The 25,216-nt window shown below is 35.4% G+C and overlaps 1 protein-coding gene across 3 annotated transcripts; it reads right to left on the reverse strand.

Annotated features, from left to right (window-relative positions):
* Positions 1-6,888: 6,888 nt before the first annotated feature.
* Positions 6,889-23,746, reverse strand: LOC148865438 (RNA-binding (RRM/RBD/RNP motifs) family protein). Of its 3 annotated transcripts, none has more exons than XM_088975615.1 (10): positions 23,206-23,746; positions 22,653-22,755; positions 22,429-22,549; positions 22,253-22,308; positions 20,519-20,566; positions 20,338-20,435; positions 8,832-8,901; positions 8,612-8,722; positions 7,305-7,377; positions 6,889-7,188 (listed from the first exon to the last, which is right to left on the reverse strand). In XM_088975615.1, exons 2-9 carry the CDS (start codon positions 22,749-22,751, stop codon positions 7,327-7,329), a joined length of 654 nt encoding a protein of 217 aa, XP_088831741.1. In that variant the 5' UTR covers positions 22,752-22,755; positions 23,206-23,746; the 3' UTR covers positions 6,889-7,188; positions 7,305-7,326. The 3 variants fall into 3 exon arrangements, with proteins under 3 accessions (XP_088831741.1, XP_088831743.1, XP_088831742.1); XM_088975617.1 differs by having other exon boundaries at positions 6,889-7,185; positions 23,206-23,448; XM_088975616.1 differs by having other exon boundaries at positions 6,889-7,207; positions 23,206-23,404.
* Positions 23,747-25,216: the final 1,470 nt, after the last annotated feature.

Consider the following 25,216-nt stretch of genomic DNA (forward strand, 5'->3'; position numbering starts at 1 on the left):
CTGGACAGAAAGGTTTAACCTAAAATGGCTCTGAACCTTGTCTGATAGAGGAGGCCAAAGGGAAAGCTCATATGATGAGTGGATATGATCCTTCACAGAAAGGTAGTGGGGTTTTGCAGCTGAAATAGTTGGCTCCATTTACCCTATGTGATTTCCCACATTTCCAGAGATAAGTCATTGTCTCTATCACTGAGATAGGAGGGAAATCTCAGAGATGAACAAATGGGAATGGAATATAGATTAAAATCCATATCTATGTAGATAACATGAATCAAATTAGGTTGTTGACTGATGTTTGCTCTTTTATCAAAAAATGGCAAACAGACAATTTGCAAAGCTTCTTGACGACAATAAGCTTAAGGGCCCAAACAATGCCGACTGGTACCATAACCTAATGCTGGTCTTAACCTTTGAAACTAGACAAGGTGGCCAAGAATCCTACCTAGGATCGTCCAAGAGATAGGGCTTCTAAGGCCCGGAGAAGGGAATACCAAGAATGGGAGGAGAAAAACTCCCTAGCCCGCTGCTATATCATTGCCTCATTGGATAATCCAATACAAAGGCAATTAGATCAGATCGAACTTGCCAAGGACATATTGGACAGTCTCAAGACAATGTATGAAGAACAAAACCGTTCTACTCGATAGAAGGTCATAAAGCAATTCATGACCGCGCAGGTGTCCAAGGGCCAATAAGTTCATGACCATTATCTTCGGATGATGTGCTACATTAACGAACTGGAGGCTCTTGAATCCTGGCTGAATCTGGTAACCCAGATAGACGTCATTCTCAACTCTTTGCCTCTATCCTTCAATCCATTCATCGTGAACTACAACATGAACAAGCTGAATGTCAGCTTGTAGGAACTCAGCAATATGTTGCAGAGGGCCGAAGAATTGATTAAGAATGATGAGCCCATAGCCATGCTTGTTGAAGCATGCAAATCGGGCAAGAAGAGGAGGGCAAAGAGAAAGCCCCAAAAGAAGGCCACCAAATCCAAGAAGCAGAGGAAAGACAAGGCATCAGATGCCTGTCACTATTCCAAACAGACCAGCCACTGGAAGAGGAATTGTCCTCAATACCTGGAATCCAAGAAAGGTAATTTCGAATCTTGTGCCATAGAGACCAATTTATTGGTAGCTTCTACGTCCTGCTGTATTGACTCTAGGGCTTCAATTGATGCGTGTAACTCACTGCAGAGGTTCAAGGTAAGTAGAAGGCTGAGTGAAGGATAAGTAACGCTTTACTTGGGAACTTCTGTAAGTGTTGCAGCTGCGGCTATAGGAACCGTAGAGTTAATTTTTAAAGAAGGAATAATTGTACTTAAAAATTGTCTTTATGTATAGAATTTAAGAAGAATTTTGATTTTTGTCTCAAAACTGTGTGCGGATGGTTATTCTATCTTCTTTAGTAATATGATTACTATTAAAAGAAACAACAGATTCATCGCATGTGGGGAACTGGAGAACGGTCTTTATGTTCTACATCCTTCTCTAGAAACTAATATAGCCATAACTACGTCGGTTGATATCCCCAAGAAAAGAATCCGTGATATAGTTAATCCCACGTGCCTATGGCATTATCGACTTTGTCATATTGGTGTTGATCGTATCACAAGGCTGGTAAAGGATGGTCCTTTGGATTTTCTAACTGTAGAAGATCTTCCCACTTGTGAACTTTGCCTTCAGGGTAAGATGACAAAACGGCCATTTAAGTTTAAAGAGTTCAAACAAGAGGTCGAGAAACAGTTAGGGAGAGAAATTAAGGCCATTCGATCAGATCGATGAGGCGAATATCTCTCTGACGAATTCAGGGACTACTTAAAGGTCAACGGGATAGTATCACAGTTGGCTCCTCCTGCTACACCACAGCTTAACGGTGTTTCAGAGATGATGAATAGGACCTTATTGGATATGGTCCGGTCACTTCTCGTACACTCAGAGTTACCCACATCTTTTGGGGTTATGCATTAGAGACTACGATATACATGCTGAATTGGGTTCCAACCAAATTGGTTCCGAACACCCCATACAAACTTTGAACCGAAAGAAACCAAGTGTCTGACACTTGAAGATTTTGGGTTGTCCTACACATGTTAGAAGAATGAGTGCGGACAAGTTGGAATCCAAGACCAGTCGTTGCCTATTCATAGGCTACCCAAATGGCTCTATGGGTTACCTTTTCTATGACCCAACTAAGCAAAAGGTGTTCTGCAGTCGAAATGTACAATTCTTGGAAAGTGATTATATCCTAAACAATCATCGTCAGGAAGTTGTTCTTGATAAGGAGAGCTCAGGGTCAATGGGAGGTGTCCCACAAGTTTTAGGTATTGACCAACCTAGAAGATCTACCCGGGTATCCAGGCCACCAGTCCGTTTTGGCTATGATCAGGATAGTTACCTGGTGGAAGCCTTGACTAGTGAGGACGGTCCCATGACTTATGCGGAACCTATGTTGGATTTGGTTCTTTGGAAGAACGCTGATTCTTGCGAAGGATCTAGTTTTTTGGAAAAACGTTGTTGATTGTGCTCTATCCTACACTACGCCATCTTCAGTGGGAGCAGTCTTTGGTTCCTTCCTTGGGCATGAACACCTCTGTTGGGAGATATTGTTTCTCCATATCATGTATATCCCTCTCCTGCTTCTGTTTTTAGATCTGGTTCGATTTAGGGTTCAAGATTGATCCTTGAAAATGCAGATTTTCTAAAACAGTGAATGCAATTCCCATATGAGGGGAGAGGAAATTTTTGAAATTTCACCTAACCTACCTGCAGGGTTCGGCCATCCATATGATGGATCTCTCATTCCTTCAACATTAACCATTTTAAAAAAGGGAACATTAAACCATAAAGAAATGAAAATTAATTTCCACTTATTTGTCCACCAATCCGGAATCACAACTTAATTTCAATTAATAAGGCTTCTTCTAAACCTCCCAAATTGCTTATTTGAGACACTTGAGCAAAATGCTCTTTTTGTTAAACAAAGTTGAGAATTAGGGACTAGGTACAAGAGATTAAGAGAGTACAAGAAATAGTATGAAAGTGTATGAGAGAATATGTAAGCATATAAGAGTATAAAAAAGTATGAGAATTAGAATGAGGGTAAGGTATTTATAGGAGTTGGAAATAATTTAATTAACTAAAATACCCTTAAAAACTAGCCATTTTATAGTTATTAAGAGGGGCATTTTGATCTTTCACAAAGGTAGAGTTGTAAATTGGATCATATCGACCGTGGGGCCAGCACGACACAACACAACAAAGTTGACTATGTTGGCATGGGCCCGCAATACGGCCCATATATATATATATATATGTATGACAATTCATTATAATTTTTGGTTTGGGCCAATCCAAAATAAATTGGTCCATATTCTTATTGGTTTGAATTAGACCTAAACCAAATTTCCAATAATCTGATCATGAGACCAAACCCTTGTCCAATTTGAAATCAATCAAAACTGAAAACAGCATAAAATCACTTTTATGAAAGTACTTTTATGAAAACATTTTTATATTAATACTTTTATAAAAAGTATTTTTACAAAAAACACTTTTATAAAAATACTTTTACAAAAGTACTTTTATGAAAGCACTTTCATAGAGGTTTTATAAAAGCACTTTTACAAAAGTACTTCTACGAAAGCACTTTTACAAAAGTACTTTAAAACGAAGGCACTTTTATGAAATCACCTTTATAAAAGAACTTTTGTAGAAGTACTTTTATGAAAGCACTTTTATAGTACTTTTATAAAAGCACTTCACGAAAGCACTTTTAGAAAATCACTTTTATGAAAGAACTTTTACGAAAGCACTTTTTTTAAACTACTTTTATGAAAACACTTCTACGAAAGTACTATTACAAAAGTATTTTTATGAAAGCACTTTTATAAAAGTACTTTTATAAGTCTATGGAAGTACTTTTCAAAAAGTTCTTTTACAAAAGTATTTTTGTAAAAGTACTTTTACAAAAGCACTTTTCTGAAGTACTTTTCGAAAGTACTTTTACAAAAACACTTCTACCAAAGTACTTTTACAAAAGCACTTTTCCAAAGTACTTTCAATAAATTTCTTTTGTAAAAGCACTTTTATGAAAATATTTTTATCAAAGTACTTTTACAAAAGTGCTTTTTCAATGCTAAAAGTGCTTTTATATAATTTTTGATATTTCATTCGGTTTGGATTGGATCCAATCCAATCCATTTACATGTTAGTGAATTAGATTGGATTTGGGCTGGATTGGATCTAGTCCATTTATAAGTGGATTCACATTGGACTGGATTGGGTTGGACCAAATCCATCCAATTGACACCTCTAAATATATATATAAACACTTCTACAAAAATACTTTTACAAAAGCACTTTTCCAAAGTACTTTCAATAAAGTACTTTTGTAAAAGCACTTTTATGAAAATATTTTTATCAAAGTACTTTTACAAAAGTGTTTTTTCAATGCTAAAAGTGCTTTTATATAATTTTTGATATTTCATTCAGTTTGGATTGGATCCAATCCAATCCATTTACATGTTAATGGATTAGATTGGATTTGGACTAGATTGGATCTAGTCCATTTATAAGTGGATTCACATTGGATTGGATCGGGTTGGACCAAATCCGTCCAATTAACACCTCTAATTATATATATATATATAAACACTTCTACAAAAGCATTTTTTCAAAGTACATTCAATAAAGTGCTTTTGTAAAAGCACTTTTATGAAAACATTTTTATCAAAGTACTTTTATAAAAGTGTTTTTTCAATGCTAAAAGTGTTTTTATATAATTTTTTATATTTCATTCGCTTTGTATTGGATTGAATCCAATCCATTTACATGTTAATGGATTAGATTGGATTTGGTTTGTATTGGATTTGGACTGCATTGGATCTAGTCCATTTATAAGTGGATTCACATTGGACTGGATCGGGTTGGACCAAATCCGTCCAATTGACACCTCTAATTATATATATATGAACACTTCTACAAAAGTACTTTTACAAAAGCACTTTTCCAAAGTACATTCAATAAAGTGCTTTTGTAAAAGCACTTTTATGAAAATATTTTTATCAAAGTACTTTTATAAAAGTGTTTTTCAATGCTAAAAGTGTTTTTATATAATTTTTGATATTTCATTCGGTTTGGATTGTATCCAATCCATTTATAAGTGGATTCACATTGGACTGGATTGGGTTGGACCAAATCCGTCCAATTGACACCTCTAATTATATATATATATATATATGTATGTATGTATGTATGTATGTATGTATATGTATATGTATATGTATATGTATATGTATATGTAATAATATTTAATATAATATATAATTTTAATATATATTTATAAATTTTTATTTTCAATTTTATTATACTATTTTATTCCAATTGTATTATAATTTTTTTAATTATATATATAAACAATTGTATACATCAAAGTTCATATAAAATAAAATATTAAGATTTTTTTCAATTTTTTCAATTTAGTTAATTTATTTTAATTTTTTCACTATTTTCTTTCAAAATTAAAAAAATGCCGATCATGACTTGACCTAACCTGTAGCATGGCCAAACCTAGGCCCACCTAGGCTCGTGCCATGGGCTTTGCTGGGCCTGACCTCTAAAATATCCCAGAAAAAGCAAGCACAGCCTCACACGACCCACCAAAGCATAGGCAGCCCACAAAGTTGTGCCATGCCAAGCCAGCCAGCACAGCCCAATTTACACCTTTACACATGTATTTATAACTTTACCAAGATGCCCCCAAACTATTATATAACAATTACAGGAACATTTAAGTAATTTTTCCTCACCTAAAGCCAAAATAAACAAAATGTCCCCCAAATTAGCTATTTATAATTGTTTGGAGGTATTTTTATAAAAATAAAACGAACCCAAAACGTTAAACGTTAGGTGGGTGCAAGGTGCCCAATGGCTATATCATTTGGATGGACCAGCATGTGGCAACTTCGTGCCATGCCATGCCAAGCCACCATTCGTGCCACCATGCGAGCTATATTAGCATAGTCCACTTGCCCATGCCAACTCGTGGGCCTAAGATACCTTTGTGACTGTCCCACTATATAAAAAATGGCCCAAAAATAGAATCGTTCTGGCCATCGATTTTTCTGGCCACCGGTTTTTGAATCGATGATCCAATCATCTAATTCGAACAAATGACCTTTTTTGACAAATAAATTAAAGAAATAAAAAACTATCAAAAACTATTGAACAGAACAACAGATCACAGTTTGACCACCCAACCAACAGGTGATTAACTTTTTCAACAATCTTTGACCAAAAATCGGGTTTGAGGTAAAATGAAACCAATTGTCTAAACAACTCCTAAACCAAACGGTCCAACCATCCAGATCAACGACAGTTCAAAAAACTTGCCATGGCCCACACGGCATGATGATTTAGCTAGAACTAGCACCGCCCGATTGCAACAGTGACGGCCGCACCCTATTTTACCGATATAATTAGTTGGACGCCTCGTGAGTATGGCTGATCGGCTATAAAGTAGAAGATGCCGAAAATCACGTGAGATATTCCCACTGGAAGGCCGAAAAGGCTGTTCGAACGGAACACGCACCGACTGAAGCCGATCTCGCGTCCAGGGTGGATTTTCTGCCTAATAAGAAATGATCCCAAAATCCTAGCCAATTGCATTTGGAACAATCTCACATAACAAAACAGCATGTATCGGATAGCGGATAGCCAGGTTCACCCAATTTGACTGACGCTTAAAAAGAAAAGAAATGCATTTGACTGTATATTAACGGATTAACCATCTGGCCTTGTACGCAACCATAAAATTAATAGGGCATACAGAGCACCATCAGTTCAATAAAAATCCTGAAAAGGTCAACCATCAATCTACGAAAAGTTTCATGTGCTAAGCCTTAAGAGAATACTAATTTCAAAGCTTAAAGAAATACATCATCCATGAGATCCCCCTAACAAAAGATACTTGTTTTTTTAGCTTAGTTACAGCTTGGGATGAAAACGTTTACCAAAAAAAAGTTTAGACATGAAGACATATTTGTTCGGTTAGACATGAACAATTTGGTTGCAGCAAAAGGTCGGATCGACTCAAAACTGTTCTTGCACCTTCATTTGGCTGATTTTCATTCTACCAGAAATAGGAAAGCTCCAACAGGCGTGCCTCTTTTTCCTTTAATTTCTTCTGATGCAAAACCACGTTTCTAAAATTACCAAAAACAGTATAAAAAAAAATGAAGAGGAACCCTTCCATGTCTATGCAAATACTGATTTGAAACGTGAGAAGTGACAAGAGCTTACCATTGTATGATCTCACAGAAGCCTAATCTTCATCAAACCTAATTTTCTTTGAACTAGGCTGGATGCTACCCACCTGGTAAAAATAAGGCAAGAAATGTAAGTAGTTAAATCATCATGGTTGAATTTAGGTTTCTCTATTGATTGGGACAAAACAAAATAAGGAAATTTCCTTAACACGTGTAAACACAATGCGATTATGATTATTAGCTAGTAATTAGCCAAATGTATATGAAAATACAAACTGAGGAAAATATAGCTCCAAACAAAGACAGCTTTAGGCAATATCGATTCTCAATTACAGCATATTGACTAGATTTTCCACTTTTGATAACTTGCCAATAGGACTGTCAACGGAGTCTGGAAGCCTGAAACCTAATCCAAACATCCAATCCAATTATTTCATATTCAGATTATCTGTTTACATAATCACATTGGGCTCATTTTAGAACTTGGATCTGTCTAATAATCAGATTCGATGTGGATCAGATATACAAGTCCATTACCCAATGTTGGTCCCAGCAATCTGAGATCATGGGAGGGATAGGCTGGATACAGTCCTAATCTCTGGCATTTTTTAAACAAAGTAGCCAATCTCAGACTTGAACCAGTGTTCTTACAGTTGCCAGACCGAGATTTTATCATAACACCAAGTAATGGCCCCTATGGTTTTGAACATATATACAACATAATAATGTATTTATACATAGATAACATATAATTATGTAAAATTTATAGTTAATAAATAAAATCAGTATTTCGTATTGATATAAATTTGTTATATAAGTTAAATCCGGTCTCCCTCCAAAAATGGGGATGCAAGATCAAACCATGGAACTGCAGGTAAGCCAAGTATACCTCACATCACATGCACCCTGCTCCATCCCCACCCAAATACCCCAATGTGTATGATAAAATAGACAAAAAAAGGTTAAAAAAGTACTAACTTTTTTAAATGTTTTTGTTTTTCTTTATTTTAAAGAAATAAAACAGACTCAAATTAAATCTGAATCCAATCTCAAACCTGATAATATCCAAATTTGATCTAAGACTGCTAGATCGAATCAGATTTCAGATCAGACTTGAATATGTCTGTATTTCAGATCAGACTTGAATACGGCTGGATTTCATATCAGACTTGAATATGGCTGAATCTGATCCAAATCCAACTCAAGGGTAGGCTTGAGCCAAACTAAACATACTAAAATTTTAGCTCATCTAATTCTTTGTACTACTTGTAATGTTGAAATTAGACTCCACTGGTCCAGTCTGACACGAAGGACCATGAATGAGAGAAAATATGCTCTTACAATTTCTGGGCATTCATATTCAATACCAGCAGCTTCTATCCTCTTTCTCCTCTTTTGGTCTCGTTTCAGGATTCCTTTGATCAATTTCTTGTGCTCTTCCAATGTTCGCTCCTGTATATATATCATAAACAACATTATCAATTAATAACCAAAGTAGTTGTTTCCTTCCCTTCTGTTTTGCTTTACAAAGCATGACAAGGAATATATCTACTTGAAGTACCTTATTGTGGCGTTTTTGTTCAATTTCGGTCCAGTTCAATGGCTTGTACCTTCGTTTTGGACCATTCCATCTGAAAAAAGACAGTAATATCAGCAACCATTTACCACCAAACCACCTTAACAATTTTTTCTCAATCAAATCACCGTAACATTGACCAACCCAGGAAGCCTATGACAGTAATTTGAGAGTTGCATTATGTGAGAAAATAGTCAATATTTTTGAACCCTTGAAATTTTTAACAATTTTATAAATAATAGATACTTTTACCACAATAAGTCAATAATAGCAACAAGGTTTAAAATTTTGACACGTTACGTCCAATACAAGGCATATTGTATCGTATCTTTGAGGGCTCGATATGGAATACTACAGTAGGAAATAGGTGGTATTGTCTTTTTTTTCCACCATATCATCCCATATCAGCCATGTATTGAGCATATAGTGTATCAGTCAATTCGCAGTGAAAAAGATACAGACAAAATGAAAAAAAAAATAACAGGGAAAGATGGCTTCTTTCCCCCGAAATAAGCCTTCCTCCACCCCCAAACAACTCTAAAACTCCAAACCTCATTCCTAGAGTGCTAAATCTGCAAAAAAAAAAAATGCAAGAAACAAGTGTAAATCATTAAGGTTTTTGAAGACTTTTCAAGTTTTGAAAATTATTGCAAAACATATAAGCTTTTTCAATTTTTCTCATAATGTCTTGTGAATTCTTTTTTTTTTTTTTTTTGCTTGAATGCTTAAAAATGGTTCTAGGTGGAATCTGGGATGCAATTTTTGTAAAAGATTAGAAAGGTCTATGGGGGCATCAGAGTATGAAAGCAAATGGGCATGGTTTGGTGCTAAGTAATGAAAAGAAAAGACAGCCAAATTGACAATGTTGTTTTGGGTTATAATGTAAATTCAAAGAAACCATACTTTGACTGATTTTAGCCTGTTAGTAATGTTGACTAAACTCCTATGATGAACTTATTGCTCTTGATAGTTCTAATGGTTATTTGGGTGGCTAATCCTACTAGAACTAGGATGAACTGTCATTACAAATTTGCCATTATCACAAAAGAAAAGAACTCAATAACTCCTAAACTACTTAACCAATGACTATGAAATTATACAATACAACTGCTATTACCAAGCAAATCAAACTCTAAGACCAGACCACAAACACATAAAATGACCAAACTAACCCTACTGTCTAAAAATAAGGAAATACATAAAAAATCCAAAACAACCCATACGCGTGAAACTCTCAATTCCAAAGCATCTTCGGTTACACAACAGAGCTACAACCAAATCTCAATTTTAGGCTGCAAATGAATTGGTTTTCATCCAATTTTAATTAGGCAATCCTATCCATTATGATACATGCATTATATACAATAATTGAATTTTAATCAGTGTTGTAAATGTGATAAAGCAATTACTACTCATTTTGGCCTCTCTAGTTAATGCAATGACTAGTAAGTGCCTAGGCATTGACTAGTCAACTTGAAAAAGAAGACCATAATCATGGTCATCATCATTCCTGACTTATTGCAACTATATGGGGTCGGCTACATGAATCTTGTTTTGCCAATCCATTCTACCTAGAGCCATATCCATTGTTAAATTATTAGTGCTTAAATTATGTATTACTACTTCTACCCATGTCTTTTTTGGTCTACCCCGAGTTCTTCTAGCCCTTTCATTGTGCAACAAATCACTTTGGCACAGTTAGCGATCTTCTATGCATGTGCTTAAACCAACTTAGTCTACTCTCTTATTTTATCACCTATTGGAGCTATTCTTAGGTTCCTATGGATAATTTCATTCCGAATCCTATCCTTTCTAGTTCCTCTCATCCATCTTAGCATTTGCATTTGAGCCACATTCATTTTCTAGACATGTTTCTAGACTTTCCAACACTGCTCCATACAACATAGTTGGCCTTACAACTGTTTTATAGAATTTTCCTTTTAATCTAAGTGGTATTCACCTGAGACACCCCTCCATTTTGCCCATCCTTCTCTAATTCTTTGGGTGGCATCCTCCCAAATCTCTCCCTTGTCATGAATAATTGAGCCAAGGTACTGGAAATGGTCACAGTGAGTTATTTCTTGATCTCCAATCCCAAGTGTATCTTGACTTGCACTCCCATTATTACCAAATTTACATGTCATGTACTCTGTTTTAGTCCCACTTATTTTAAAACCTCTTGTTTATAAGGCGTTTGTCCATAAGCTTAATTTTGCATTTAATCCTTCATTAGTTTCATCAATTAAAAAGCATGTCATCTACAAACTGATGTAGGACCAGCTCAGTTCTAGTCCTTAGGGAATGTTGAATGGTCTTTTTAATCAGAATTTTATGACTGTCAATGGCTGTAACAGCTTCCTGAAGGAATAAGAGAAAATAGGGAGAGAAAGAAGAGAGAAAATACCTGGAATCACTCACAGGATGCCTAGAATCACTCTAGGGCATGGGAATCACTCACCATAGCTAGCATAAGCTGAAGAAAACTCAATAATAATTCATTGCCTTTGTGTAAAACGTCCATACATATTTATAGACTCTAAACTCATAACAATCCTAGGAGTACTGTTAGATTCATAATAGTCTTAGGAGTCAAACTATTAGACTCAATAGTCCTAGTAGGACTCAAAAAAGCAGTCATATTATTCTATTTCAATTTAAAGAAGACTCAATAACTCCAATCCTACTTATGCAATGACTGAAATTTTAAACATAAACAAACTATAACTAGACTATTTAAACCCTATCATTGGACCCCCCACAGAAAATTGCAAAATGACAAAAATACCCCTACTGTTCAAAAATACAGAAATACATAAAATATCATAAAATTCCAATTTTGACTCTTCAGCTCCTGCACCACAAACATGCATCATGGAACTTCCTCCTGAATATGTTTAATCAATTCATCCATGATTAATGCAAATAGACAAGGGTTAAGTGTTGAACCTTGGTGAAGACCCAGAGGTATAAAATCCGAAGCCTCCCCCACTAGCGTTCTAACATTGGTTGCTGATTCCTCATGCATATCCTCAATTAGGTCTATATACCTATTCTGAACCCCTTTCTTTTCCCAGATCCACCATAATACCTATCTAGGAACTCTATCATATGCCTTTTTCTAGATCAATGAACACCATATGAAGATCTTTCTTCTTCTCTTTGAACTTTTCTATCAATCATCGCAAAAGAATTATAACTTCCATGGTTGATCTCCCTGGCATAAAACCAAATTAGTTTTCTAATACACTTGTTTCAAGTCGTAACCTTTGTTCAGTAAATCTCTTCCAAATTTTCATAGTGTGGTTCATAAGTTTAATCCCCTAATGGTTATTACAAATTTGTAATATCACCTTTGTTCTTAAATATAGGCACCATAATGTTTTTCCCCAATCATCGGGCATCTTCTTTTCTTTCATTATCTTATTAAATAGCTTGATTAGCCATAGCAAACCTACCTCTCCCATGCCTTTTCATACTCCCATTGGAATCCCATCAGATCATAACAATTTTCCCTTCTTCATCTTATTTAGTGTTCTTTTCTTTAGTATGTCTAATTCTATGAAAGTACATATTATTTTTAACACTACTACTATTGCTAGATTCTCCTCCATTAGCACCCTTTCTCTGTTGTTCATTTAACAATTTTTCCATCTTTGTTTGATTTTCTCATCTTTTACCAAGACCTTTGAACTTCATCTTTAATGCACCTAGCATGGTTTAAATCTTTGCCTTTCCTTTCTCTCAGCTTTGCTAGTTCATACATTGTCTTTTCTCCCTTTTTATACTAATTTATGGTAAATATGCAATAAAAGAGAAAAGATAATACCAAACATATAGTTTACAACTTAAAAAAAAGAATATATTTTTTAAAGTTTCAAATATCAATGAAATCACATAAATAAGTTTATATAGATTATAAACATGCAATAAAAGAATAATACTAAACATACAATTTACAATTTTGTTTCATAGTCATTATGAAAAAGTTAGGTTGGATAACAAGGCCATGGAAGAATAAACATCTCATTAGAGAAATAAGGAAAATGGTAAGGGGAGTAAGCAAGGGGTGAATGGGGCTCCACTTGTGGGAGTAACAAACAAGCTTTCCATTGTATAAAATATATTTATGCAGAAGGGTGTATTTAGGGACTCCAGATCCCTGCCCACGTCTACCCACAACAAACTACCCCCCGTGAATTGGGAACATCTCCCCCTGCATAATACTATGTAGGGAGATGAGAAGATGTTCATGTGTGGCTGTGATGGTATGTGGGTAGACGTGGGCAGAGTTTGTGTGGGCAGGAGATCTGGAGTCGTATTTAGGGTGATAACTAGGGATACTAGATGCTTTGGAGTGCTTAGAATAGGGATTTACAGCTTTCTTTCTTCATACAATCTTTAACTATCTAATGTACCCATTGCTTATGGGAATTCTGTAACAGCATTCCATTGATAGGAAGAAAACACAAAAGAATAATCTCTCCACTTTTGTTTTTATTCTTTTCTCTATTTTAAATACCATCAGCCAACCATGTACCATCATAAATACTTTAAATAACATAATGCATGTAAATATAAAAGCATATACCATATTGTTTTAAATAATTAGCGATAGACAAATAAATAAATCTATAAAACAACTTTGTTGTAAACTAGTCAATCTGGTTGATTCTTTAGTCATTCCAGGTGACTGTGCCATGAGTATCAACTAGTTAGTGATGTGTGAACACGAATATTAATAATTATGAAAACTATGAATATATATGCTAAGTGGTAATAAATAGGGGTATTTATGTCATTGTATTTTATTTTTTAAGTGTCTAGCTCTGTCTCATTCCTAATAAGGTGTCTCATACTTAGGGGCAAAAAAGTAATTGTAATCAGTTTAAGTAATCTACATATAAACTGGGAGAGATCAGTTTATCTCTTTTCCTATTGGTATGACAGCCTTCTATTCTCCTTTTCTCTCCTCTTTTCTTTTCTATTGCTCTTTTCCTCTTGATTTCTCAACCTGTACCAGAACATGGTATCAGAGTGTGATCTCATCTGATGGAGGCTACAATCTCCTCTCCTCTGTATTCTTTATTTGTTTTCTTATTTCTGATCTGTTTCAATTGTAAAAAAAAAAAAAAACAGATTTGTGAGGGTTGCAGTCTCTTCTTGGTTTTGGTTCAGTCACCATGGGTGATTTTGTTGTGTGTTGATATTTTTAGCCATCTACTGAACTGTTACCAAGAAGGAATAGTGTGCTGTAGGTGGACAATGACTGCTGGATTTACGTGGTTGCTAATCATTTGTGGTAAAGTACTGAATTGAGGTGGTTGACACATGTTTGTACATATTTAAAACTCCTTGTTAATAAATAAATTTAACAGTGATACAATTGCTCCAAAATCAACCAAGATGTTTTATCTCTCTTACAGCATATCTATACTTCCAAGAAGCCTCCTGGAATCACATTAATAAAAAAAAATTGGTGATAAATAAAAATGAAAAATTTTATTAATAAAAAGAAAGATAACATCAGGGTGATGAAGAGTCACCAGAATCAAAAATGCAAACAACATAACAAAATACATCAACAACCAAAACATACTCTAAAACAAACCAATGTTATATTAAAAAACTTTCTTTGAAACACCTAATATTGTCCAATCTTATTAGAATAGGAGGGATCTTAACAATTTGACCAAGTGAATTTTGATCCCAAAATTCTACAATCAATTAACTCATTCCTTCTCACAAAATCCCTGAAGCTTCTTATTCTTCCTAACATTCTATACAAATGACAGAAACCCAGAGAAAGATCCTGGAAATAATGAGGTAAGTTCTCCGAGCCCAGTTTCACAACCGAGTCAAGTAAGAGAAGGGGAGGTGGCGTAGAAAACACAGGAGAGAAGGGGGAAAGAAAATGGTGGGACAAGGAGGGGGGAGACACTCATAAAAAGGTTTATAATAGGAGAAGATAGCTATTGGGTTTATCACAAGAAGAAATAGGGGAGAAGGGAGAAACAGAAGAGGGAGGGGGGAAGGGGAAAGGGGGGACAGGACAGTTTTGGAAGACGGGGTTTTGTGAGGTCAGGATAGGAAAGTCTCTTGGTCTCTTCTGGAGAGGTGAAGGTTTTGTGAGCTTATCTTTTGAACAGATTGAAAGAGAGAGAGAGAGAGAGAGAGAGAGAGAGAGAGAAGAAAAGAAGAAAAGAATGGTTAGAGAAAAATAAAGGGCAGGACGAAGAATGAGAAGAGGAGTGTGTGGATGAGGACGATTGAGGATTTGATGCTGGGAGATATATAGTAGGGAAGGATCAGGGAGGAGCATGAAGTTAATAAGTTGGATTATAAGGGGACTGAAGGAATAAAGAAATCATAACCCAGAAGCCGTGCTGCTAAAGGAAACAAAACTGGAGAATTTTAACTTAAAATTGAAAAATTAAATAAATGGGCAAGGACTTGCATGCTGGACTGATCATATATATCATTCCCCTCTTCTATTCATTATGTTTTTCTTTTTTTTCTTGCATGTATTATGTCTGTCCATGAATTCGCACTTATATTAGCCTTTTTAATATTATCTTGATCTATTGATCAAGTGATGTTTTTGTTCATGTATGATGTATCATTAGTAAATGTGTATCAGATTTGGCAAGTCTAAGAAAATGTTATATTATTATTACCATTTATTTGTGCTTGTTAATTAACTTAATTTATTGTTGCCATTGACTCGTTGCTCATTTGCTCATTGGTTTTATTTTCATTAGATAATGGCAAGTGAGGAAGGGAATCGAAATACTTTTAGCATTGGGAATAAGACTCAATCAAAGGATCTAGCATGGAAGTATGCAGCCTCACACACCTCCACATAATCCTACCCCAGCAAACAAGCTTCGTGCATCTAGAGGAGGGATTCATCTGCAACCAAATAAAGAGAGAAACCATTCCCAAATATCATAAGCAAAAGGGCAAGAAATTAGCAAGTGGTAGCACCATTAGCCTTGCAAAGGGTGCACCAATTTGGGGCCAAGCACCAATTTGGCCTTTTCTTCTGGAGTAAATAACATGTGTTACATATTTCCAAGAAGGCTTCTCAACAAAAAGCTCCAATCCTTGGAGGGATCGGCTCACCCCATACTTCCTTGACTGGAAAAGATTGTATGAAGTTATTGTTCTACTGTGTTAAGGACTTAAAGTAGGAAGCACAAGAGAATGCCCTAGAGGGAGATAAGGTCCAAATTCTACTATACCTTTTTGAAGGATCCAAAACTACCCCACTCAAAATCTGAATTAGGTCCACCACAGTTCCAAATTCTGACTCCCTAAGGCCTCTTCTAAGACCCAAATCCCAATCATACCCAAAGTTTGACTCAACAGGGATCAAAAAATCAGACACACTTTCCTTTGAAACAGGAAAGGGAGAATAAAGAGGGGAATTGGTCTTTCAGGGGTACATCCCCCACCTACAAGTATTCCCAAAATTTTACCAAATTCCCAAAGCAAAAATAATACCTGATATATTGCAAAAAGGACGAAAGAATGGCATGTATGGATTTCCAAAGAGAGGCTAGATTAGTCCTTGCCACAAGCCCCAAATCCCAGCCATCATCTACTTGTCCATGAGTACTCAAGATAACCTTGGTTCATTGCTTATCCCTATCCCCTCCAACCTCCACAACCATTTCCCCAACAAGGCTTCATTATTCTTCTGAATATTACCTAAACCCAAGCCACTCTCTGCCCTACACTTGGAGACTAACCCAATCCTGGCTCACATAAAAAATCTCACATCCACTTTTCCAACACTCTACTTATTTTTTCTAGGATCCTAAACACAAATAAGTAATACACCGGCAAGCTAGCCAATGTAGACTTAACTACTGGGCTCCAAAAACCGTTGTTCTTCGAATTATTCCCTAAAGGCATCCCCAAGTAAATCATAGGCCACTATGACACCACACATCCCAAAATTTCAGCTCTGTCTCTCAACTCTCCTTCCATGTTAACCCCTACCACACAGATCTTAACAAAATTAACCTTTAAGTTTGACATTTTTTTCAAAAAATTGCACTACACCTTCAAATTTCTGGCCCACCTCACATCCTCCCCTTCACAGAACAGAATTGTGTCATTAGCAAAATGTAGGTGTGTAATGGTACACTATCTCTTCCAACCCTCCACCCCCTCACTAAGTTCCTTGAACTGCCCTCTCTATTAATTTTCCCAACACTTCTGCAACTAAAGTACAAAAAAATGGGGAAAAGGGGTCCCCTTGTCTAATTCCCCTAGTAGCCGAAAAGTGATCCACTACAAACCCATTCACCAGGATTGAGTAATGACAAGTCTCAATACGACCCAAGATCCATTTGCACCATTTTACCCCAAAGCCAGAGCACTCTATCATAGTTTTTAAGGCGCCAAGGCAAGGCTAGGCAACATGGAGGTGCCTTGATGGAATTTCTTTAAGTAAACCATATATCCTAGGGTAGTTGATCAAGGGCCCACACTCTAGAATCTGAACCACTGTCCCCCAAAACCACTGAATTCAACAAGCTAAGCAAAGCAGTAACACTGGGAATTTCAAACTCTCTAAGGTTCCTGGTAAGGCCCGAGTTCCAATCCAAACCTGATTGAGAAGAGGAGCTGACAAATTCAGACACAGGTTTTCCTTTGGCTCAGTTTGGAAGGAGTACAAATGCAAATATGTACAGTGCAAATACATATGTACAGTGCAAATACATACAAAATAATACAAAATACAAGGTTTTGCACTCTACATATTTACATTTGTACTCCTTCCAAACTGAGCCTTTAAGGTTGGAAAGTCCAAAGAAAGAAGGAAAGGCCTCAGATAAAGGTGAATTCAAATATGAATATTATACTCATTTGAATGATTCTAGTGTTAATGGTTAGTGTATACGCTTGCTAGTTAGCATACAAAACCAATAAAATAGTTTAGAAAAGTGTAGGAAAATTAAAAAATTAATAAAACTAATATTTTCAAATTTCATCACCTAGGCACCTGGGCGCCCAGTGGTCGACTAGCCTCGCTTAGTCACCTTGAAAACTATGGTGATTAGGCGAGGCAAGCCTATGCACCTTGTCACCTTGACAACTATGATACATCCTAAATGATTAGCAACCCTCCACTTCATAGTCTCTACCCATCCACGACTATTCAAACTCCACAAGTCACTTAAAATACCCATATCCACCTTTTCCAATTTTGTTTTTACAACCAAACTCCACACTATTACCCCTAATAACATTTCTCACTATCCCCCTCCTGAAGTTTCTCCATCCCCTAACATTCCAATAACAAATTCTCAATACTGGTTTCAGGCATTTTAAATCACACTTGTATGACTTCTTAAAAGTTTTCCTTGCAAATTCCACTCCTCCATAAAAATGTAAACCCAGGATTTTGCTTACCTCCACCTCTTTATTCACAATCTTTTCCAACCCAACTGCTTTCTTGACCTGATGAGTCTCATCTACTCAAATTTCACCTTCACTTGAACCATCCTCCCCTTTCAGACATGTCTAAGAAGTGTTAGAAATCGACTGTGTCCTATAATTTCTCTTCCTTATAGTATACACCCTGGAATCTTTCACCCCACCACTTCTTTCCCTTTTTATTTCTATTTCCCTATCTCCCTTTCTTTGTTGCTAATCCTCCTTTTCTTTTGTCAATCTCTTACATGCTTTTGTAGTGTCCCCAACCCTTTCTCCTTCTCCACTAACGTCCCTTCGGCCTTCCCACCCTTTTGAATTCAAAATTTATATTACCTCTTTCAGTTTCATCATGCGCCCTGTCATCAACCTGGTCCACCATGGCTACTGAGTCAGTTCTCTCTCCTTCGATCTCATGCAAGTTATCTGTAGTACCTTCTTCAATTATCGGCTGTGTCTCGTGTCCTTGACCCATCACATACTCTAATCTCCCTTCAGAAAAGATATTCCTCATTTCAGATTCAAAAGGAAAGAGACAAGTGTCACTTACCACTGGAAGCACATTACCAGGTCTCTCTCCCCCCCCCCCCGCTGTTCCAATTGATTACAAGATCTTCTACCCCTTTCTCACCAGATCCACTAGTTAGCATTTGGAAACCCCTTAAACCCTCTATCTTCCTTTTTTTCCACTGTCATCTTCTGAAGTCCCCCAATCTTGTTTGTATTCAGAGCAAGTAATGTGCCATTGGTAGTCACCTCTACCTCTTATTTCAATTTTCTTCCCAAACTGTTAATAAATAAATTTAACAGTTGCGGTTCAAAAAAATCACATTAATCAAATCAAATTAAATATAACTTCAGATATCATATAATGCTCTCAAATCGAATTGGAATCCAAACATTGAAGATCAATCACATATTATATTGAACCAGATATTGGATATATCTTGTCAAATTGAAATCAGATACAGCCCAGTCTGAATTCAATTCCACTTGTTTGCTTCCCTACTCAAATCTAAAACACTTCCCAATTGAAACATTTGAGGCCATGATGATAGAAGGAAAAGGTGAAAAGTGTATGATTTCAAGGAAACTACAACAAGTCCCATCCAATGTTTTAAAAGGCAATTGAGACATACACACCTAGAGGCATGAGGCACATTGAAAACACCCTGAGGCATAAGCTGGAGGTGTGGATGTCTGATGCATACACCTGAAACACCTTTTGCATGAGGCATATGTCTCATGCACACCCATGCAAGAGGCTTATTCTAGCACAAAACAAAGGGGCAAATTGCAAGCCCATATCAAGGGGTTCTATTGATGGCACATTGTATAATCCATTATTTTATTCAATTAATAAATTTTCAATGTTACCAATCAAGAAAAAAAAAGAAGAATTAATAATCAAAAAATATATCAGTCTTAAAGTACCAATGTAAAATGTGCAAGTTCTCAGCAAAATAGACACCAAGAAGAAGAAGTTGTGGCTTTCCTACCCCTAGACCTACTCTTTAGGAGGCTTATGCCTCTTAAATTCTGAACTACACCTCCTGCATCAGCCTAGTGGAATGCCTTGTGGCATCCCTCCACATTTTAAAACATTGGATTCATCAGCTCAAAACATAGCCTTAATCTCAACTATTTGGGGTTGGCCACATTTTCCCACTGCACTCTATTCAGAGCTATAACTGATGTGAGTTATGTTGAATCTCATCAACACTGATACCCCCAAATCCAATATGGATCAAATCCCAAAAGGCCAGCCTAAATAAGACCTCTTTGCATATGAGAGGAATGGGCAAAGGGATCATGTAGTTCAGGTCTAACTAAGCCTAGAGAAAGACTAAGAGAAAGGGAGTGACAACAGGCAGACCCCTAAAAGGCATAGCAGTCCAAACAGAAAATCTTTCATCAGACCCAATCCAGGACAAGATGGAGAAAATCTCTTTTACCTTAACTTTATTTTTTTCCTCTTCTATCAGTACTTTATTTTGCCTAATGCCATTGAGTTTCTTAAACTACATTAATCAAATAAAGTGCTTACAATTTCGGATGAACCCTCTCTGGTGGAACAAGTTGCACTTTCAATATGTGCTCAAAGAGAAGTTGATTATTCATGGTATCAACTACAATTTCTGCCACCTGCACTTAAAAACAGAAATTGTTGTAATAAACTCTGGAAATGGAGTTGAGGAAGCATGTATCCTGCTTAGAGTAGGTATAACCTCTGGACACTCAAATTCGATGAAGCCAAAATGTTTTGAGTTTCCTGTCTGTAAATAACCAAAACAAGGAGAAGTCAAGATCAATGAACCAAAAACATGGCAGGGCTAAATAACATTGGCAGAACCTATCACACAATAACTATTAGAAGAATAAAAGCTTTTATGGACACTTCACTTGCAAGGATATTTAAGAATAATAAAAAATATATACAAAATTAAATAAAAATAATAGGGGTGCAAGTCGGAATGGCCTGAGTTAACAACTGTTCCAAGCTTGGGCTTCGGGTTGGTAGATCCTTCCAAGTTGATGTATTTTTCCATTTCTCTATGGGTTTTTCGAGTTCCATTTAGTGGTGTCTCTGTCCCCAGCAATTATCCCTCCTCTATCCTCGCCTTTTTTATGGGTTCATTGTTCTTTTTGATAGATTCTTTTAGTGTTACTTTGTTACAGACATTTTCTATTACCAATAAAAAGTATATAAGACAAATCATTTGGAAAAATAATAAGAATTAATATTTTTTTGAAGACAAAACTAAACCCCAAACGTTATACTACTTACTCAACAAAATGCCATGAATAATCCAGTACACAAACCTAAAAAAAGTTTACTTGTAAAAATCTATACAAAATAAAGAAAAGGTGGGGAGGTGAGGGTCCTCTCAACACAGAGCTCACATACCTCCTCCTCCTCTCCTTTCTCACATGTGCATATTTATTTTATGTTAAATCCAAGGTTCAAAATTTCGATAGATCGGGCATATCATATCGTATCATTGGGGTCCCGAAACACCTCAGGATCCCTATTCTTTTTAATAAAAATTTAGTTAAAAAATAAGCCTAAAAAACAAATTTTGAAAAAAAAAAAAGCTGACATAAAGGCACATAGTTTTAAGTACTGATACACCTTTTCCAATACACAGGGGTGTATCGATACTTTGAACCTTGATTAAATCATTAAAAAGCTCATGCGTCTTTATTGTCTCTCATAAAATCCATGTTTACTCTCTCACCTTAATAGTCAATATTTGTAACATCTCCCCTCCCTATTAAATCCTTATTTTTCTCTTAAATATCTCTTAATCCCTTTTGGCTCTTACTAATAAAGTAGGGCGTAAATTAGATGGGTTGGATTAGGTTAAGGGTCAACCTAAATATGAACCTTAGCTTGGATCCAAATTAATGTGTAAAAACCAGGCCAAATTTTCCCACCAGTACATGGGGTGAACCAATCTAAATAAATCATTAATTGCTCCTTTCCTTGGGTTATCAGGTTTTTCCCCCTATTTTGCTCCTTTCCTTGGGTTCAGGTTTTCCCCTTTGTTCTTATTAATTTAATTTAATGAAGATTTGTTTAATGGATTGTTCTGGTTCAATAATAAAATGTAGTAAGAAAGAACTTAATACGAGTTTTGATTATCTTCATTAATTTAATTTTGAAATTATATTTTTAACTTGGTTATTAATCTCATGCTAAGCACATTTTTTGGCTTTATAGAACTACACAATGGGAGGTAGCCCATTGCCCCAACCCGTAAGGTATCAACTAAGCCACCATCAGTTGGTTTATGTGCTTCTCATAATATATAAGCTATATAAAAAGGGAAGTTTGAAGCTCAATATCTAAAAAGGAAAAGAATTTTTTTTTTCTACCACTCTATACATAAAAAATAGAAATACAGCATCTCGTGCATCGCAGGGGTCACCACTAGTATAAATATAAATCTGAAACTCACTTTCTTATTTCGGGCAATTCTTAATCTCTTGATCGTACCAAACTGTGAAAAAAAACCTGTACACAAACCATCTACTTAGAGATAGAGAGTAACGGCAAAAATAAGGTAAGAGGAACATTAAGTACTTCAAAATTAAAAATTGAATCTTGTAGGAAAAAATTAAAAATTGAATCAACCTTCCATTTCATCCTCATAGAACCCATGTGGTATACGGCCAATATACACAACAGTGGCTTTATTTTTCTTAGGTTCCTCTTGTCCATGAAGCAGTTTTTTCCCAGGACCACCTTCTAATGGCTTCAGACAACACAAGATATGTAAACAACAAATATTGAAAAAATAACAAATTGTAGAGCAAAAGAGAATATCACTAAAGCAGTAAAACCATCGATCCACGTACCAAGAAATCAGCAGCTTCATTTTTACGATTAGAAAATGACAATTGAGATGAGCCCTTCTTTATTCTTTTCATCATTGCTTTCTTCGCTTTGGCACCCATTTCTCTGCAAGCACAAAAGGGAAAACCCGCATAGAATTTGGTGGAATGAAAGACTGAAACAAAGATCAATCGAATTTGAACAAACATGTAAACAAAACTAATGAATGTGAACAAATTTTCGAATTCAGGAATTAAAAATAAATATTTAAATTTTAAAATAAAATAAATTGCTGGAGATTGCAGAAATAGGCGTCAGGCGGTGGAAGGAGGAGGAGAAGAAGAAAAGTGGATAAGAGAGGAACCATTGTCACACAAGTGGCGGTGAACAAGCCACAGCCGGAGAAGATGAAGGAAGAGGAGGAGAACAAACGACCAACGGAGCTGAAGGGACAGGGTGAACAGCACCGGCGGGAAGAAGAAGAAGAAGAAGAAGAAGAAGAAGAAGAAGAAGGAGGAGGAGAAGGAGGAGGAGGAGGAGGAGGAGGAAGCGGAGTAAGAGGAGGAGAGAGAGTACCTGGCGTCGTCGGCTACTGCTTGAGGCGGTCGTCGGCGAGACTGCGAATCGCGACTGTTGCTAGCGGTGGAGGAGGCGATGTTCGGTGATGGCTGGAGACTGAGTTCGAACGATAGAGAAAGAGGGACGAGGGTTTTGGGGATTTGGTTTTGCCGTTTTGTAAAGGCTGCGTTTGGTTTCACTGTAATGTTATTTGTAGTAGCACAAATGAAAAAGATGTAAATTCTCGTTTAATTTCGTTTTAAGTTTCTAAAGTTTGAAGCAAAAATAAGTCATAATTTATACTCAAATCATTTACATTGACATAGTTTTACATCAATGTAAATTTATTTGCATTGCAATTAAATACAGCTTTAGTAAATTAAGATCTTAACTTTTATTTGATTCAATTTTGCATTATTTTTTTTTTTTGTGATAAAAGTTGGGGTGTAACAAAATGGGCCGATTATAGAAAACTGAGACCGGTTCACTGGTTTTCAAGTTGAACCAAACGAGTGGGCAGTTTTTTACGATTTTTAATGGAACATTTTGGGGTATGTCCGAAGCCGAAGGCGTCCAGGTTACAGTTTAACCAGTCGGTCCAATCTGATATTCGAAACATTGGTTTTGACGAAAAGGGTTCCTAATGCAAATGGAACCTAACCAATTAATACCCATCACACTAATCTCCTTACCTCCCACTTTTCCATCGCCACCCTCATAATGATTGGTTAGATGATCTAACTCATAGCAACCAAAGATCAAAGTATCGGTATCTAGTATTATATCGGATAGTTTGGATGCAAATACGTTTTGAAAATTCATGAATATAAACAAAAGATATGAAAATACATGAATACGCTAAAAAAATAATATAAATTTAGTAAATGCATAAATTACACTAACTTTAAAAATCAAAATAGCCACTTGTAGGATTACAAATTCATAATAAACTATCAACTTTTTTTATATCTTAAAATAAATCAATTCATGAGGTCATCAAACTATTGGGGTTATCTGTTGAAAAGCCTAAAACACATTCATTAAGGGGGTGTTTCTATAACATGAATGCTTCTGTTTTCATTTGCTTTTAAAATCGTTGCATCAGCAAAAAAATAAAACAAAAACAAAAACAAAAAACATGTGCAAGTAGAAATCATTCCCAAAGTCTTTGCTACAACCAACAGTAGACTTTACCACTAGGCAATTGGAAATGTTCCAATACATGTTTTTGGAACCATCAAAATAGTGGTTTTTAAAACAAAAACGAATTTTTTAATATGAAAAATTGTATGATTTATGGAACATGATATTAAATAACCAGATGAAAACATGTTTCTTAAACCAAAAATTCTTTTTTATTTCAATTTTGATAACAAATAACACATACACCAATGATCAAAGTATCGGCATCGGATATCTATTGAAAAATTTAGACACATATACACTTTGGAAATGCATGTATACGCTAGGAAAATGATACAAATTTCGTAAATACATCAATTACACTAATTTTAAAAGTCAAAATAGCCACAAATAAAGCATAAAATACATAAAGAAATATATTACTAATATAACAAGATACATAAATATCATACAATTTTGTTGATAATCTAACAATCAAGAGTCTAAGACTCATATTATATAGTTTTTACAAAGTAAAACATGCACAAAACCATTATTATATTAAATTCTATAAGTCCAAGACACAAAACATGTGCAATTATTATATTTTAATTACTATAGCAATTATTTTCTATTTTTACTGTTCAACATTAACAAAAAAAAGTCAATTAAATATTAAATTTTGAAATGTTTGATAATATCAAAATTACTATCATATGAAATTTATAATTTTTCTAAGATACATATATTATTATCATATTTTTACATTTAATCTTAACTCAAAGTATATATTAACTATTTTGAATTTTATTTAATTTAAGTGAAATTAAAGCATTGTCTTATTAATAAAATTTATTTATTTATTGTATTAAAAGTAAATCTTTATTATTTTTTATGTTTTTTTTAT

Source organism: Nelumbo lutea, chromosome 3, assembly GCF_056320005.1.
Source record: "Nelumbo lutea isolate HS-2025 chromosome 3, American lotus-T2T, whole genome shotgun sequence".
Taxonomy (NCBI): domain Eukaryota; kingdom Viridiplantae; phylum Streptophyta; class Magnoliopsida; order Proteales; family Nelumbonaceae; genus Nelumbo; species Nelumbo lutea.